The 16,116-nt window shown below is 35.8% G+C and overlaps 1 protein-coding gene across 1 annotated transcript in view; it reads left to right on the plus strand.

The window, feature by feature from the left end:
• LOC142343269 (dnaJ homolog subfamily C member 7-like) overlaps positions 1-12,439 on the plus strand; it is a 211,861-nt gene extending 199,422 nt beyond the window's left edge. The window contains exons 9-10 of the mRNA XM_075395057.1: positions 4,149-4,370; positions 11,918-12,439. Coding sequence (XP_075251172.1) covers positions 4,149-4,370; positions 11,918-12,003 — 308 coding nt within the window. The 3' untranslated portion in view covers positions 12,004-12,439. The remainder of the gene's footprint in view (positions 1-4,148; positions 4,371-11,917) is intronic.
• Positions 12,440-16,116: the final 3,677 nt, after the last annotated feature.

A 16,116-nucleotide genomic window follows, 5' to 3' on the forward strand; every position in this document is an offset into this window, starting at 1 on the left:
ATTTATTGCTGAATGTTTTTTACATACCTTTTTGAGCGGCGTCGATAACTTTTTCAGCTTATATCTGTATCTTTTTCTATCTCTATTAAACGGCACGCAAGTCTATTCTTTCGCAGCTAATCCGACAATTTGTCGGCTATGTTTATTGGTCTTGGTTGTCAATCTATTTAGTTACTCGTCTCTTAGTCTCGCCTTTGTTTGGTCTTTGATTGACTTTGTTTGGTCTTTGTTTTTGCTGCATGATGCAAGAATCTATTTAAAGGTGGCAGTTTTCAACTTTTTTCACCTTGATATTCTTTTTGAAAAGGTTCGTTTACGTTTTCTGTTGCTCACAGTTGTTAAATTACTGCTTGGATGTACCTTCTAAACTATTTACACGTTTTTCAAGAAGCAGTAGTTTCATGATCTAAAGGTTTTTGACGGAAAGTTTTAAATACGTATGCCATTGAATTTAATGCCACTTATAAGTGCTCTCAAATGGTCTTTTATGTGATTTCCTGCTTGACCAATTTTTTGTCTGACCCATTCGGTTTTTTGAAAAGGCGATTCACCTAAACTGTTTTGAGGAGAAAATTTCATCATGTTTAGGGCGGTTCTTAATCTTAAAAGTTTGACCTCCACCTAGTCTCATCCACCGGAGTCTACCCACCCCTGCTCACCCCTTCCAATACGCCCTCAGTCGACCACCTGCTCCACCTGGTGGTTTGAACCCCCTTCTCGTCCAGACTTTCCAAGCCTACCCCAAACACTTGACCCTCCCCTCACCCACTAATGTTAGCGTTCATATGCCTCATACTACTGAAGCCAACCGTTCGACGGTCTTTTGATCGTCCGACGTTAGTCGGTCATATTGCTTTTGATCTTTTCTACGGTTGCTGGTAGCCATACAGAAAACAAAGGGTTCTGGCTACACGACAGCTTGTTTTGCAAACAAAAGTCTTTCAGAATGGGTTCTGTTCAAGATTTTATTAGCAAATTTCAGAATGGCCACTTAAAAATGTGAAAAACAGGTGACGCCTGAAAGGCTTTAAGTTCTCTTAGGGCCTTACGCCTTACCGGTCTCAAAGAATTTGGTTCAATAAAACTTTTGAGGAACTAATTTTACGGTGTGAAGGACGTTTCTTATCTGTCACCTTCCCACATCAGTCACCCTCCCTCAATTGTCCCGAACACCAAAAATCCCCTCCTTCGCCTGGCGAATTGGACCCCCTCTCGTACAGCCATCGCAACCCTCCCCTACCCCTCGGCGCAATTGTCCCCCGCCCAATCGTTCGATCGCGCCAACACTTGGCACCCCGCTCACCCTATGCTAGCATCCCTATGCCCCGGCTGGCTACTACGGAAGTCAACCGTTAGCCGGTATTTTGAGATCAGTTCGTCCGACGTTAGTTGGTCATGTTGTTTTTATTGTTTTTTACGTTGCTTGCAGCCATAATAAAAATAAAACGCAAGCAGTTCTGGCTTCGCAACTGCTTGTTTTTGCAAACAAAAGTTTTTCAGTAGGGGTTTTGGTTCAAGAGTATATCAGCGAATTTTCTATTGTTAACTCGATAGTTGGCAGAGACAACTAATTGGTTATGAATTATTTCGTATAGCGAATTTTGGCAACTTTCTTTTTTAAACTTAAAACTCACTTTAAAACTGTCACTTAAAACTGTCATTTTTGAACTATTCAACCTTTATTGGAAAATAAAACATTAAAGGGCTTTGTAATGGCTAGTTGGATAGTTTGTAGAGACAACTAATTGGATATGAAGATAATATAACGAATTTTTGCAACTTTTAAAATAAAATTCGCAGTTTTTTACATTTTTAAGAATCTCATTTTTTTGCTTGTTTCGTCATATAGGGGCCAATGAAACGTTTAGGGGCTTTCAAAGGGATAGTTTAGTAGTTTGCAGAGACAACTATATATATATATATATATATATATATATATATATACTTTTGCAGATATGATCGCGAATTTTGGCCAATTCTCAAAAAACTTTCAGTTTTCAAAGTTTTTCAAAATATTTGTTCTTTTTTAAGTTTATTGCTCTTTATTGGTATGTGAAATTTTTTATGGCCTGATGATGAATTAATGGAAAGACTCGTGGGACAATGAATTTGCGTTAAAGATAAATGGATTAAGGATTTGAGCAACTTCAAAAGCAATTTTTGAAGTTTTTTTCAATTTTTTTTGGGTTCTGGATCTATAGAAGATATTGAAATCTTTTTAGGGCTTGCAGACGCGTTACTCGGCTGTTTCAATGCGGAAGAATTTTTTTGAAGTTATAAATCTCACAAATTATAGCAAGTTTATAACAATTTTTTTATTTTTTTTCAAGGGTTTTGGTTTTTTTGTTTTCCAGTTTTTTTTGTTTCCAGAGGCCAAAAGGAATGAGACCATGTTTCTTTACGTGTGCTCGGGTAAATTGTAAATTTAAATTGATAGAATATGGATTTCAGAATTTTATCTTCAGGAATTTGAGCAATTTTAATGTTTTTTGGTTTATCTAAATCTGTGAGACTCTGTCTCGCCGGCATTGTTCAATTTGTCTGCCGGTCAGTAATATAAATTTTTAATAGCCGCCCTCATCTTCTCAGCCGGCTATTTTTGCGCTCGTATTTTTTTTTTACTTCGTCAAACTTTTTTTCGCTTTACCATTTTGCCGCTTTTTCGACATTTTGCGTGAAATCTTTTTGACTTCTCTAGGCTAGTTTCTCTCTTCTCTCATTCTGCTAAAAGTGAATTTGAACATCAGTTGCTAAGCAAAGCAATTAAAAATGAACAGAGTCGGTATAAAAAATTGAAGTCAGAAATAGAAACGGGATAAACCCATAAAGCCCAATTTTAGATGCCCGCTATTTGAACGTCGTTCCTATAAGTCTTAGTTACCACCTCTAATGCTTATTGGTGTTGATAGTAGCCCCTGTAGCCTCTCTCTAAGAAACAGAAGTATGTTCAACTACGAAATGCCATCAAAATAAATCGGACTTAAAAAATATTTTTGTACAAAAATCTTTTTTTTTCAATATCTTCTATTCTTTCAATCCCAATCATGCTTATTGGAATCAACGGCGGCTATTTTCCGGCAATCTGCCGGGTATGTTTAGTTTTTCAATCAATTCTTTGTATTGTAATTCAGGACTTGTCCTGCTATGTTTTTATATGATCTATTCACACATTTTCATGATTTTGAAGTCAAATTGGAGTAGTGATTTTGGTCACGTCGAAACAGAAAATGGAGCGAGAAAGCGAGTAGTTTTGCGTCGTGAAATTTTTTTAGTCGAAATTTAGCGTAGAGCGCGTAAACAGTGTTCGAACAAATATTAGCTTTCTCGGTTGTGATATTTTGTTCACGTGCGGCAATTTGTCGTCTTTTTACTGTTTTTTTTAAATTTTTTTATTAGATTTTTTTCTGAATGACTTTCCCAATCCATTCATAGTCCATTTTAGACCAGTTTTTTTCTTTAGTCAATGAAAATTATTCGATTTGTTAGTTAAGACTTGTTCACACATTTTCGTGATTTTTGAAGTCAAATTGAAGCGAAGTTTTTGGCCACGCCGAAACTGGAATTAGAGCGGAAGAGCTAATGGTTTTGCGGCGTGAAAATTTTTCATTCTAATTTTAAATTATAGTGAGAAAAATTGTATGAATAAAGATTCGCTTTCTGGCCAGCGGATTTTTTCTCTCACATTTTCGTTTTGATTTTCACTGCTTTTTTTGCTGTTTGATGAAGTTTTTCTGTCTAAATGGTTTTCGCAATCCAGTCATAGTCCATTCTAGGTCTAGTGTTTTTTTAGTCAATGAAATTTCTTTGAATTGTAGGCCAGGACTTGTCCTGGTATTTTTTTGTTTTGACTGATTCAGGACTTGCTTTTTTGACGTCAAGATTTATGTTACGAGCATATGATGTTACGGTCACTTCAAATCTGCTTTCTAAACACAAACAATATAATAAGCGTTTTTCTATTAGTTATTGTTTTTTTTTATAATTTAATAAGCTGTGAGTTAGCCATTGCACTTTATACCTACCATTAGAAAGGTGTACATTTTACAATTATTTTCCACAGGGGAGGGGGAAAGAGACCGTTCTCAGTTAAATTTTGTATTCTCTTATCCTGACAAAAGTGATTGTGGTTTTGTTGTGTATACATTCAGATCGCCACCAGTCTGACCCAGAGGAAGAGAAAGAGGAACACGAAAAGAAGTTCAAAGATATAGGGGAAGCGTATGCAGTGCTGTCTGATCAGACCAAGAGACACAGGTACGACACAGGACAGGACTTGGAGGACGATGGGCCTGGAGGATTCCACGATGTGGACCCTAGCCAGATATTCCAAATGTTTTTTGGAGGAGGAGGCAACGATGCCTTCCAGTTCAGTAAGTAATACTCTCCTTTTTAGGATCTATTATGCCTCCAGCACCAGTGTTTTCAATAGCCCTCAGTTGCAAATGACATGTTTGATAGCCGCAGTCAGACTCTCAACGGCTATTATTCAGGTGCGCTCCTTTTTTTACAGTGGAAAGTATTTTAACGTGCTGTCTTTTTTATCGGTTAATTTGCTGGAGTGCATTTGAAACAGGAAGTGAATTGGCTGAAAATGAAGTGTTTGTCAAATTTCCGAGGTGCTGTACTTGGTTTTCTGTTCATGTTGCTGTTCGGAGAGAGCGCGAGAAAAATTGCGGTGAAAAACTTTTCTTTTGCTCGCTTGCGCCTTTTTCTAAGATGTTTTTTAGTTTTAACGTAAACATTTTCAGTCAAAGGCATTTTTTGGAAATTATCTGAAACTAACAATCTTGCGCTTGGAAACAGTTTTGACCAGCTGAAGCAACATATTGGTTTTTATAGCTGCGAATCTGTAAACTGAGTGGAGGTATATTGCGGTGCTCGTGGTTTTTTACAATTCAAAGTATTTGGATTAAATTGGTGTGCTGTATTTTTTAAGATCTGTTCACACTTTTCACGTCAATGAGAAGTCAAATTAGAGTGATGATTTTAGTCACGCTGAAGTAGTAAAGGGAGTGAAAAATCGAGTAGGCCTGAGATGTGATTTGTTTTCAAACTACCTTTTCAGTAGAGTGGGAAATTGGTGTTAATCAGTTTTTAAGAGGGAAATTTTCTCACATGCGTCAATATGACTTGATTTAATTGTTTCTTCTCTTGAGTGCTGTTATAATAATACCAATGTGTTCTAATTGCGCTTATTTACAATCGCTTGAATTAATCAATGTGTAGCTGTACCTTTTCATGACTTTGACACTATTTGCAATCATAAAATATTAGTGAATATTTGAATTTGCCCCTTTTTAATTGCTCTCAAACGAAGATTGTAGCAACTATATTAGTCCTGTTGGTCTTCTGTTAATGCGATTTTTTGCTTGACCAATTCTTTGTCTGACCACTTTGACTTTTCGTCCTCAAAAAGGGGATAAACAGGTAGCGCCCAGTGGGCAATAGGTGCTCTTAGAGCCTTTCAGCTCATTAGTCTCGAAGTATGCGATTCACAGAAACTGTTTTGGAGACATACTTATGGTGTGAAGGGCGCTTCTTAGAGGCTGACCCCCAAATCCCGCCACAACCCCCCCCCCCCCCGTTGTTGTACTCCCGTTGCGTTCATCTCACGCCACTTCAATTAAGCTAATCTAACATAACTCTAGCTGGCTACTGACGATGACAACCGCTCGCCGATCATTTGAGAGCAGTTCGCTCCGACGTTAGTCGGTTATGTTTTAGTTATTACTCATGTCCGTTGATAAGCTTCATTAATAACAGTTATTGTTGGTAGCGAATCAGAAATAAATGAACCTAATTTTTGTGAGTCCATAACTGGTGGTTTGCAATGCTTTGACGCTGTTGGTTCTCAAAAGTTTTTAATTAGATAATTCTTAATGATGGTTTTTTCTGTTTTTCTCATTTTGTCATTTAATTGCATGTCTTTTTAAGTAGCATCTGTTCAATTTTTTTAGTTTAAACCTTTTGGTTTTTTTGACATCGATACTAATTGTTTTCAAGAAATTGTTTCAATTTACTTTTTAATTTTTAGATTTTTAAAGGCACTCTGTTGTGCTATCTCTTAGTTTCTTTAATGACAGGTCCCGTCAGATGACAAGCATGCTTAAATCAATCGAGATAATTGCTTCACGTCATAGCTATTGCGTTCTATGAATTATACGCTTTTTGTGTTTGAGAAATATTAAACAGTTTTGCATGTATTTGTTGTACTTGTTGCTGTCTTATCACTTTTTCTCAATAATGACAGGTCTCTTCAGTTGCTAAGGAAGATTAAGTGATTTGATATAAATCTTTCTGGGAGTAGCTAATGCTGTTAAATTTCGAAAAATTTGAGCCAGATCATTCTGCAAAATAGTTTTTTGCGAAAATTAGTTTTTGTTGTCTTTTTAATAAGTCTCATTTCTGACAGCTTCGGATATTTGCTAAATGAAGAAACTTGAACGAAATTAGTTCCTTGAGTTCCTAGTTGTCTTTTTTATGATTGTCACGAATTCTTTTTAGTAAACAATTTGTGTTTCTAGTCTTTTTTTGGTTTAGTTTCTGCTAACTTATTGACTGAGATACCGTTTGTTTTAGAATTGTCGAAGTAAATTTGTGTATCTTGGCTTCGTGTGTAGTTCGATTGTCCCTTTTTCAGCCATTGGAACTGTTAAATGACCTTGGCGACTTTATGATGTGCTGTAGTTTTAACTGGCTATAAGTTTTATGGTGTGATGTAATTGGCCATTCTGGATTGTATTTGTGTTTACTGCACTTTGACTACACTGATTCCCAAAAAATTTCTGTTCACTTTAATTTTTCATAGTTTTTGCCTCTTTACTGCTGTGTCTGCAGTTGTTTGCTATCAGATTGTTGATTTTTTTTACTCATTTAATGTTGCGTAGGTTGTAATATATCGGTAGTCTTTTTTTGTTTCTCAAAACAACAGGTCTTGGATAACGAAATTTTTTATTTGCTTCGTATTTTTTGTCTGTTTTTAATTGCTCTTGAACGAAGTTCATAGCTTTTTTTGTAAAACGTGTGTGTCTTTTCTTTATGCAAATTTTTCGCTTGACAATTTTGCGCTTTTCTTCTAGAACATTCTTTGACTTCTCAAGTGACTTTTTCACGCTTTCGTTCTTCTTTTTTGAGTGATCTCTATTGCTCTCTCCGAAGTAAAGCTTGTTGCTAATATATAACCGGTTGCAGTTTGGGAACATTAGTGACTCATAGCGCAGTGTTTAGTGGTTCTAAATTTTGTGTTTTTGATGCTTCGGCTATTTTGTGGTACTACGTCTTTGTAAATGTGTTCTTTCAGTCAATGAGATGTTGTTTCTTAATGTTTTTTTCTAACAATGTTTTTGACATTTTGGCGAAATGGTTGAAATGTTTTGATTCTATGAATTCCGTTTTAACTATTTTGTTTTGACAGGATTGCTATTTTTTACTGAGTCGCCTGTGCGAAATAATGAAATGCACTTGTTCTCTCACTTTAGTTCATATTAATAGCCGCACAGCGATAGCTGGGGCTATTATTGGCCTTCTCTTGGTTTTTTACAATTCAAAGAATTTGAATTGTATTGGGGCGCTGTCTTTTTTTAAAGATCTTTTCACACATTTTCATGATTTTTGAAGTCAAATTGGTGAAGTGATTTTGGTCACGCCGAAACAGGAAGTGAAGCAAAAAAGCGAGTGGTTTTGTGGCGTAAAATTTTTTCGCTCTAAATTTAAAGTAGAGTGAGAAAACGGTGTTTGAACAAAAATTCGCTTTCTGGCTAGTTGTTTTTTGTTCACATACGGCAATTTCACTTTGATGTTTACTGTTTTTTCGGTTTTTTGGATCGGATTTTTTTCTAAATGGTTTTCCCAATCCTTTCATAGTCCGTTCTATGTCATTTTTTGTTTAGGCAATGAAAATGCTTTGAATTGTACGTCAGCGCTTGTCCTGCTATGTTTTTTTTGTTTCGTCGTCGTGATTTTTGTTACTACCATATGACGTCACAGCCACTTTTTGTTCATTCGTTCATGCAATTTCAACTGAATTACATGCGTGACGTCATTTTTCGCCCTTAATGGAGCGAGTTTTTTGTTCATGCGCGTGATTAAATTTTTGGTCATACTTGACTTACCTCACTCTCAAAAATGACTTCAATTTGAAATTGACGTTTATTTACTTTAAGTCAAAGAGATAAGGTCAAATGGGTGTGTGTCACTCTAAATGAAGGTTATTTGAGATCAGATAATAGAGGCAGCAATAACTTATACATAACAGATCAGCCTTCAATGAAAAGACGAATTTTTTTGGTCTGTCTTTTTTACTGTTTTTTTAGACGGCCGATCTACGAATCTATTGCGGCTATTTTCTGGCAATCTGCCTGCTTTGTTTTGAATTTCAACTTTAAATGAGATTTTAACATTCAATTTCAATTATGAAGTTGCCTTTTTGTACCATGTGTCATTGGCCTCCACATTTAGCATTGGTCCTTTTCTGCTGTAAATTTCTATGGCAAGTTATTGATACTAGCCCATGTGTGATCTCGCTACGAAACAGGAGAACGTTGAGTTCCAAAATGACTTCAAAATAGTTCGTACTTTAAAATTGTTTGTAAAAAAATCACTTTTTTGACTAGTTTTTTTCTCACCTTTCAATCCCAATCTTTGTTATGGGAATCAACGGCGGCTATTTTCCGGCAATCTGCCGGGTATGTTTCTTACTTTTGTGTCGCGTGCCTAAATCGACAATTTTCTGATTTAAGGCCGGTCCTGATATCTCCGTTTTGTCAATATACCAGGGTTGACCTTTGACGATAATCCAAAAAGATCATATCTGGTAGCCTTTGTAACCTCTCTTAAATAATATACTTGTTAATGGCCGCCCTCATCTTCTCAGCTGGCTATTATTGCGCTCGTTTTTTTTTTTACTTCGTCAAACTTTTTTTCGGTTTACCATTTTGCCGCTTTTTCGACATTTTGCGTGAAATCTTTTTGACTTCTCTAGGCTAGTTTCTCTCTTCTCTCATTCTGCTAAAAGTGAATTTGAAAATCAGTTGCTAAGCAAAGCAATTCAAAATGAACAGAGTCGGTATAAAAAATTGAAGTCAGAAATAGAAACGGGATAAACCCATAAAGCCCAATTTTAGATGCCCGCTATTTGAACGTCGTTCCTATAAGTCTTAGTTTCCACCTCTAATGCTTATTGGTGTTGATAGTAGCCCCTGTAGCCTCTCTCTAAGAAACAGAAGTACGTTATGTTCAACTACGAAATGCCATCAAATTAGATCGGACTTAAAAAATATTTTTGTACAAAAATCTTTTTTTTTCAATATATTCTATTCGTTCAATCCCAATCATGCTTATTGGAATCAACGGCGGCTATTTTCCGGCAATCTGCCGGGTATGTTTTCTTTGTCCCTTTTTCGGTTAAACTTCAGGCAAATAAAACCTTACGTTTCCAGATTTCCAGCTTGAAGTCAATGAGTTTAGAGCCTGCTTAGGAGGGAATTTTGTGGCCTAATAAACGTTGAATTTTATTAGATGTTTTTAAGAACAACAATTTTTTTTCACTAATCCTAAAAATTGTACTCTTAATTTATTGCTCTTGAACGAAGTTCATAGCAATTATTGTAAACGTGTGTTTTTTATGCAAATTTTTTGCTTGACAATTTTGCGCTTTTCTTCTAGAACATTCTTTGACTTCTCAAGTGACTTTTTCATGCTTTCTTTCTTCATTTTTGAGTGATCTCTGTTGCTCTCTCCGAAGTAAAGCTTGTTGCTAATATATAAGCGGTTGCAGTTTGGGAAAATTAGTGACTCATAGCGCAGTGGTTCGTGGTTCTAAAGTTTGTTTTTTTGATGCTTCGGCTATTTTGTGGTACTACTTCTTTGTAAATGTGTTCTTTCAGTCAATGAGATGTTGTTTCTTAATGTCTTTTCGAAATGGTTAAAATGTTTTGGTTCTAATAATTCCGTTTGAACTATTTTGTTTTGACAGGATCGCTATTGCGAAATAGCCAGTGCGAAATAATAACATGCGTTTGTTCTTCCACTTTAGTTCATATTTGAATTTCAATTTTCAATTTCGATTTTAACATTCAATTTGAATTATGAAGATGCCTTTTTGTGCCATGTGTCAGTGGCCTCCACATTTAGCTTTGGCCCTTTTTTACTGTAAATGTCTATGGCGAGTTATTGTTGCCTACAGTTTAATTTGCCCTACATTCATGATTTGTTAAAAATTTCTGTTATACTAATGCTATGTTTCTAAAATTTCGGTTATTAATAGCCGCCCTCATTTTCTCAGCCGGCTTATATAGCGCTCCTATTTTTACAATTCAAAGAATTTGAATTGGGGGAGCTGTCTTTTTTTTAAGGTCTGTTCACACATTTTCATGATTTTTGAAGTCAAATTTGAGTAGTGATTTTGGTCACGCCGAAAAAGGAAATGGAGCGAAAAAGCGAGTGGTTTTGCGGCGTGAATTCTTTTCGCTCTAATTTTAAAGTAGAGTGAGAAAACGGTGTTTGAACAAAAATTCGGTTTCTCGGTAGTGGTTTTTTTTTCACATGCGGCAATTTCACTCTTTTTACTGTTTTTTCGATTTTTTGGATCGGATTTTTTTCTAATTAGTTTTCCGAATCCATTCACAGCTCATTCTGGATCTAGTTTTTTGTTAGAATCAAAATAACATATCTCACTAGTGGTTTTTTTGTTTTCCCTAGCGGCATCTTGACATTGATTTTCTGTTTTTTTTGTTTTTTTCATCTGATTTTTTTAGAAATGGTTTTCCCAATTCACTGATTGTCCTTTCGTTCTAGGTCTAGTTGTTTGTTAAGTCAATAAAAATTCTTTGAATTGTACGTCAGGACTTGTCCTGGTATGTTTTTTTTACTTCGTCGAATAAAAAAATGTTTGGCTTTACCTCATTTTGCCGCTTTTTCAACATTTTGCGTGATATCTTTTTTGACTTCTCTAGGCTAGTTTCTCTCATTCTGCTAAAAATGATTTTGAACATCAGTTGCTCAGCAAAGCAATTCAAAATGAACAGAGTCGGTATAAAAAAATTGAAGTCAGAAGTAGAATCGGGATAAACCCATAAAGCCCAATTTTAGATGCCCGCTATTTGAACGTCGTTCCTATAAGTCTTAGTTACCATCTCTAATGCTTATTGGTATTGATAGTAGCCCCTGTAGCCTCTCTCTAAGAAACAGAAGTACGTTATGTTCAACTACGAAATGCTATCAAAATAAATCGGACTTAAAAAATGTTTTTGTACAAAAATCTTTTTTTTTTCAATATCTTTTCTTTCAATCCCAATCATGCTTATTGGAATCAACGGCGGCTATTTTCCGGCAATCTGCCGGGTGTGTTGTTTAGTTTATACTAATATTTTAAACTAAACTCATTGTTAAATTTTTTCGAATTTTGTTTTTGGTTTTCTGATGAACGGTTTGATCACTTCTCGATGGCGATAACAACCTTTTGGTAATATTATAAAGAAGTAATGTTTAATTCCTCTCAAAGAGATGCAATTAGTGTAAACGTGTGTCTTTTTTTATGCAAAATTTTTGCTTGACCCTTTTGACTTTTACCACATTGAGGTTTTGCATGATTCGAAATTCCTTCTCTCTAAATCTCAATTTCAAGCTGCTGAACTCAATTGACGGCCATTAAATACTAAAAGTCAAATGAAAAGCGCGCCATTTTTCACTTTAAATCTTAATAGTGGTAGATGTTAACCTCTGATGAGGTTATTTGAAGCCCATTGAATTTCTTAGTCCCATTCAGGCTATCCCCGACTGAAGCAGGCTGCAATTGATTAGAGCTCGCACTAGTCGTTCGAGAGAAATTCTTCCGACGTTAGTCGGTTATTTTTTAAAGGAGGAAACTTTAAATAGACTTCAACTTTCATTGCGGATTTAATGATTTTTCTGGTTCTAGTGAGTGGCGGTGGTGGAGGTGGAAGGGGTCAAAGACACTCGCACCACTTTGGACCAGGCGGAGGAGTCCACTTCAGTTTCGGGTAGAGGGGAGGAACAAAGAACACAAACAATCCGCCCTTCTTCCACCTCCATATTTTGACACAGTATTCCTCAAGTCCTGCCACTGTTGTGTTCAAAAACAGCAAGTCCTTCTCTCATTGGTCGTTAACATCTGAGGAATAGATTAAATTGAAATTTCAGTCGTCTCAACTTTATCCCTTCTGTACTAAATATCTGCAATCTTCAACTACATCAGATGTACTGGCGGCTATACTTCTCTCTCTCATTGATACTGATACACTCTAAGATTATTTGCCTATTTAAGACAGCGTGCTAGAACTGCCCTTCATAATAAAAGGTCATGTCGGAATGAAATGAAATATTGATGCTCAATTTTCTTGTTGATAAAGTTGCATACACATCCATTTAATTTTGTAGTTCTCATTCGAGGAGAAATTGTAGCTCGAATAGTTTCTTTTTATTTCCTGACTTAGTTGAGGAGTTAGCTCTAATGAGAAGCCAAACGTGATAAGGTTCACTGCGTCCCCGGACAAAACGGTCTCAGAAAAAACCTGAAATTTAAATTTTTCCCTTTTGAAAGAGTCCTGAAGCGCAAAATAATCCCAGACGAAATAGTCCCCAAAGCAAAGAAATACCAAAAGAAAGGAATCACAGAGAAAATAGTCCCAGATAAAAATCCAGAATGTAGAATCGTAACGAGCAAAGTATGCACAGGCATAGTCCTAAAGTGCAAAATAGTCGCAAGATAAAAAAAGTCACAGAAAAAATGGTCCTATAATGTAAAATAGTTCCAGACAAAAGAATTCTAATGCAAAGTACTCCAAGACAAAAGAGGTCAAGATGAAGAGAACCAAAATTCAAAAATCCTAAAATGCAAATGAGTTTTACGGTGGCAAATGGTCTCAGTCAAAAGAGTACCTGACGAAGAAGGGCTAAAATGCAAATATTACCAGGAAAAAATCCCAAAACAACAAATGTTCAAACAATTGAAAGGAGCATTAGTTCACAAGATGTAATCTCCAATTCGAGCTAATTGAAGTTAATCTGAAATAATTAAGTGTGGACGCAAAACTGGTTGATAAAAAAATGAAAATTTTACAATTGACTACTAAATAGAACAGTGCCTCACGATCTTTCGCGCCACAATACCCACAATTTTTTATGAAATTAGTTCAATTTAATTAAACTTTCTGGTTCTGAAACATTTTCTGGTTTTGAAACCTATTCTGGTTTTGCTTGTTTTTGAAACCTATTGCTCCATTGGGCACCGCGAAGTTTGATTGCGCATTTTGGAGGTGTTGTAATAGAAAATGTCGGCAGAGTAAAAAAACACAAAGAAACAGAAATTAGTACCGCTGATAGCCGATTGTGATCGCCATCAGAATTTCACAAATCAGAGTTTAAAATTTAACTACGGTACGAGCTGCTGTATTATTAATTGCTCTCAAATGGAGTTTATAGAAATTATATTAGCCCTTATAGTATTTTTTAATGCGATTTTTCGATTGACCGATTTCGTCGACCCAATTTCGACGACTTTTCATCCTCAAATTTGGAATACACAGGTAGCACTCGGAGGGCATTAAGTGGCCGAGCTGTTCTCTTAGAGCCTACACCTTACTAGTCTGACAGTACGCGATTCACCACAACTGTTTCGAGGAGACAATTTCATGGTGTGAAGGGTGGTTCTTAGTCTAAAATTTTGACCTTCCTCAGTTACCCCTACCCGCAAACACACTCCCGCGACACGAAAATCCCGTCTATGCTCCCCCCATCTCGAAGGTTTGGACGCCCCTCGTTTAGCTCTCCCATACCCCTAGCGCCCTCTCATCGCTTGACCCCTGCAACTGCGCTAACACCCCCCGAATGCTAGCAGCGCTATGCTCCAGCTGGCTACTCCCGGGGCCAGCCGGTCGTTAGAGAGCAATTCGCTCGACGTTAGTCGGTTGTTGTTTTCAGGGCAAGAGAATGGAATAGACATCTTTAATACTTAATAACCCAAATGATTTTGTTTGTTCTATAAATCAGATAACTGGATCTGTGGTGGGACACTCTGGACATTTTTCTGCAAAATCTCTCAACTATTTTGGATCTTTCGGTAGACTTTTCAAATGCATTTGAACGAAGTTTGAAAGAATAATTGTAGTCATGTTTTTTGTAAAATTTTCTGTTGACCTTTTTGTTCTTGATTTTGTTTTTGCGCATTCGAGTGATTTGATTTTTCGAATGATTCCAGCGTGATAAAAACACTCTCCTCTAAATCGATTACATAAGTCTGAGTATTTTACTTTTAACAAAGTAATAAAGTGCACTCAATTTTCGTTTTCCACGCTTAAACTATGTATTGGTCGATCTATCATAAGGTCTAATATTTTACTACCAGGCTTTTCAACTTACCCCTCTGCTGCAGCAAGCTAAATTTGATTTGTGCAGCCAGCAGTGGTTTGGGAGCAATTCGCCCGGTTTTAGTCGGTTTTTGTTTTATAGTCACACATCTTTTCATCCGGCTATAATAGCAGCTGTACTATTTGACGACTCGAAGAGTTTTGGAGAGGTCTTTTTTAATCAATTTAATTGTAGTGAATTTTGAAGGAGGAAATGAAACGCGTGAAATAATTTGCAATAGCGTGAGTGTTGAGGAAAATTGAAGAGTTGAGCTGAAAAGTGATTTTTCGTTCATTCCGATTTTTCCATGGGGTGGGTAAATTTTTTTAGTTAAGCGTACTTTTTTTGACTTTTTTCGGCCTTTTTTACTTTTCGGCTTTTTAATTTTTTGGCTTTTGAGTTTTTTCGGGTAAGGTTTAAATTGGTTTTATGTATAATTTCAAGCAACATTTGACAATATTTTGACGTTGTTTAGTAATTAATAAGAGTTTTTGCTGATTTTTGAGATTTTTCAGCTGATTTGCTGATCCTTCGGATAAAATATATCTCCTCGATAAGATACAAAATTATATCTGCTCGATAAGATTTTTGTTTAACAGGTAACTACAGTTTTGTTACGAAACGTTTTTTTTTGCTAAGAAATCTGAGAATCGAGAAACTTGTTAAAATTGCAGTTTTTTTCAAATGAAGTTTGCGAAACTATTTTCGCTCACCGGTTTTCTATGAGCCTTTTAATGTTCCTTATTGATTAAAAGAAAGGTTTTGGTTTTATTTGCTATTGTTTTATATAAAGAACTAATTGAATTTGTTAATTGTTTGGTTCAATTAGTTTTTGAAGCTATTTTTTGCCTTATTTCATTCTAATTATTTTTTTATTTTAATGAATAGCGGTCGTAAACGTTTGCTCTGTGATTTGGAACAGAGACGACTCTTGGAGTTGTTTCCGGAGTTCTTTGGGCTATGGTTTTTTACATCGCTGTTTCTCAGCAAACTTATCTAGAATCAACATCGTCAGTAAAAACAAAATCAAAATTAAAAACGAGATAAACCCATAATCACAATTTTAGATGCCCGCTAATTAAATTTTATTCTCATATTTCTTAATTATCATCTCTAATGGTTAGTGGTATTGAGCCCCATGCATCATCCTCTCTTAAGAACCAGTAGTATGTCCAACTGCAAAATGTCATTTTTGAACTTGAAAATACTCATGTACAAAATTACTTAACTTTTTTTCTTTAATCCCAATCGTTGTCTTATTAATCAATGGCAGCTATTTTCCTGCAATGTTACATATACGTTTGTTCGTTGTCTTCTTGGTTCTTTTTTCACAATTTTAGGCAGATGAACTCAATTTGCATCAGTTTACTACTAAAAGTCTATAAGTCGATGAAAAATTAGAATGATTTGGTTCGATTTTAGAAGGATTTTAGTGGTGTAAAATAACGAATAAAAGCGTCATTGAATAGAATTTTATTGGTTCTAACCACAAGCCAGCTCATGCCCCTATAGCCCGACTGAAGCAGGCAGTAATAACAGAAGCGAGCCTTGGCATTTAGTGATTCAATATAGTGCTTCAAGTCTGTTGAATGTTAAAATAAACTACTGCAAAAAAGTTCCTGAAAAATTTCACGAGCTCAGTGAAAAATATTTTGATTGATCTTAAAACTTGTCCGGTCATTGAAATTGTTTGGGCTTTATCTTAGCATTTGCTGCAGGGTTTAGTTGACCTCTTTATCCAGATAATCTTGT

This window comes from Convolutriloba macropyga, chromosome 7 (genome assembly GCF_964194025.1).
Source record: "Convolutriloba macropyga chromosome 7, txConMacr16.3, whole genome shotgun sequence".
Taxonomy (NCBI): domain Eukaryota; kingdom Metazoa; phylum Xenacoelomorpha; order Acoela; family Convolutidae; genus Convolutriloba; species Convolutriloba macropyga.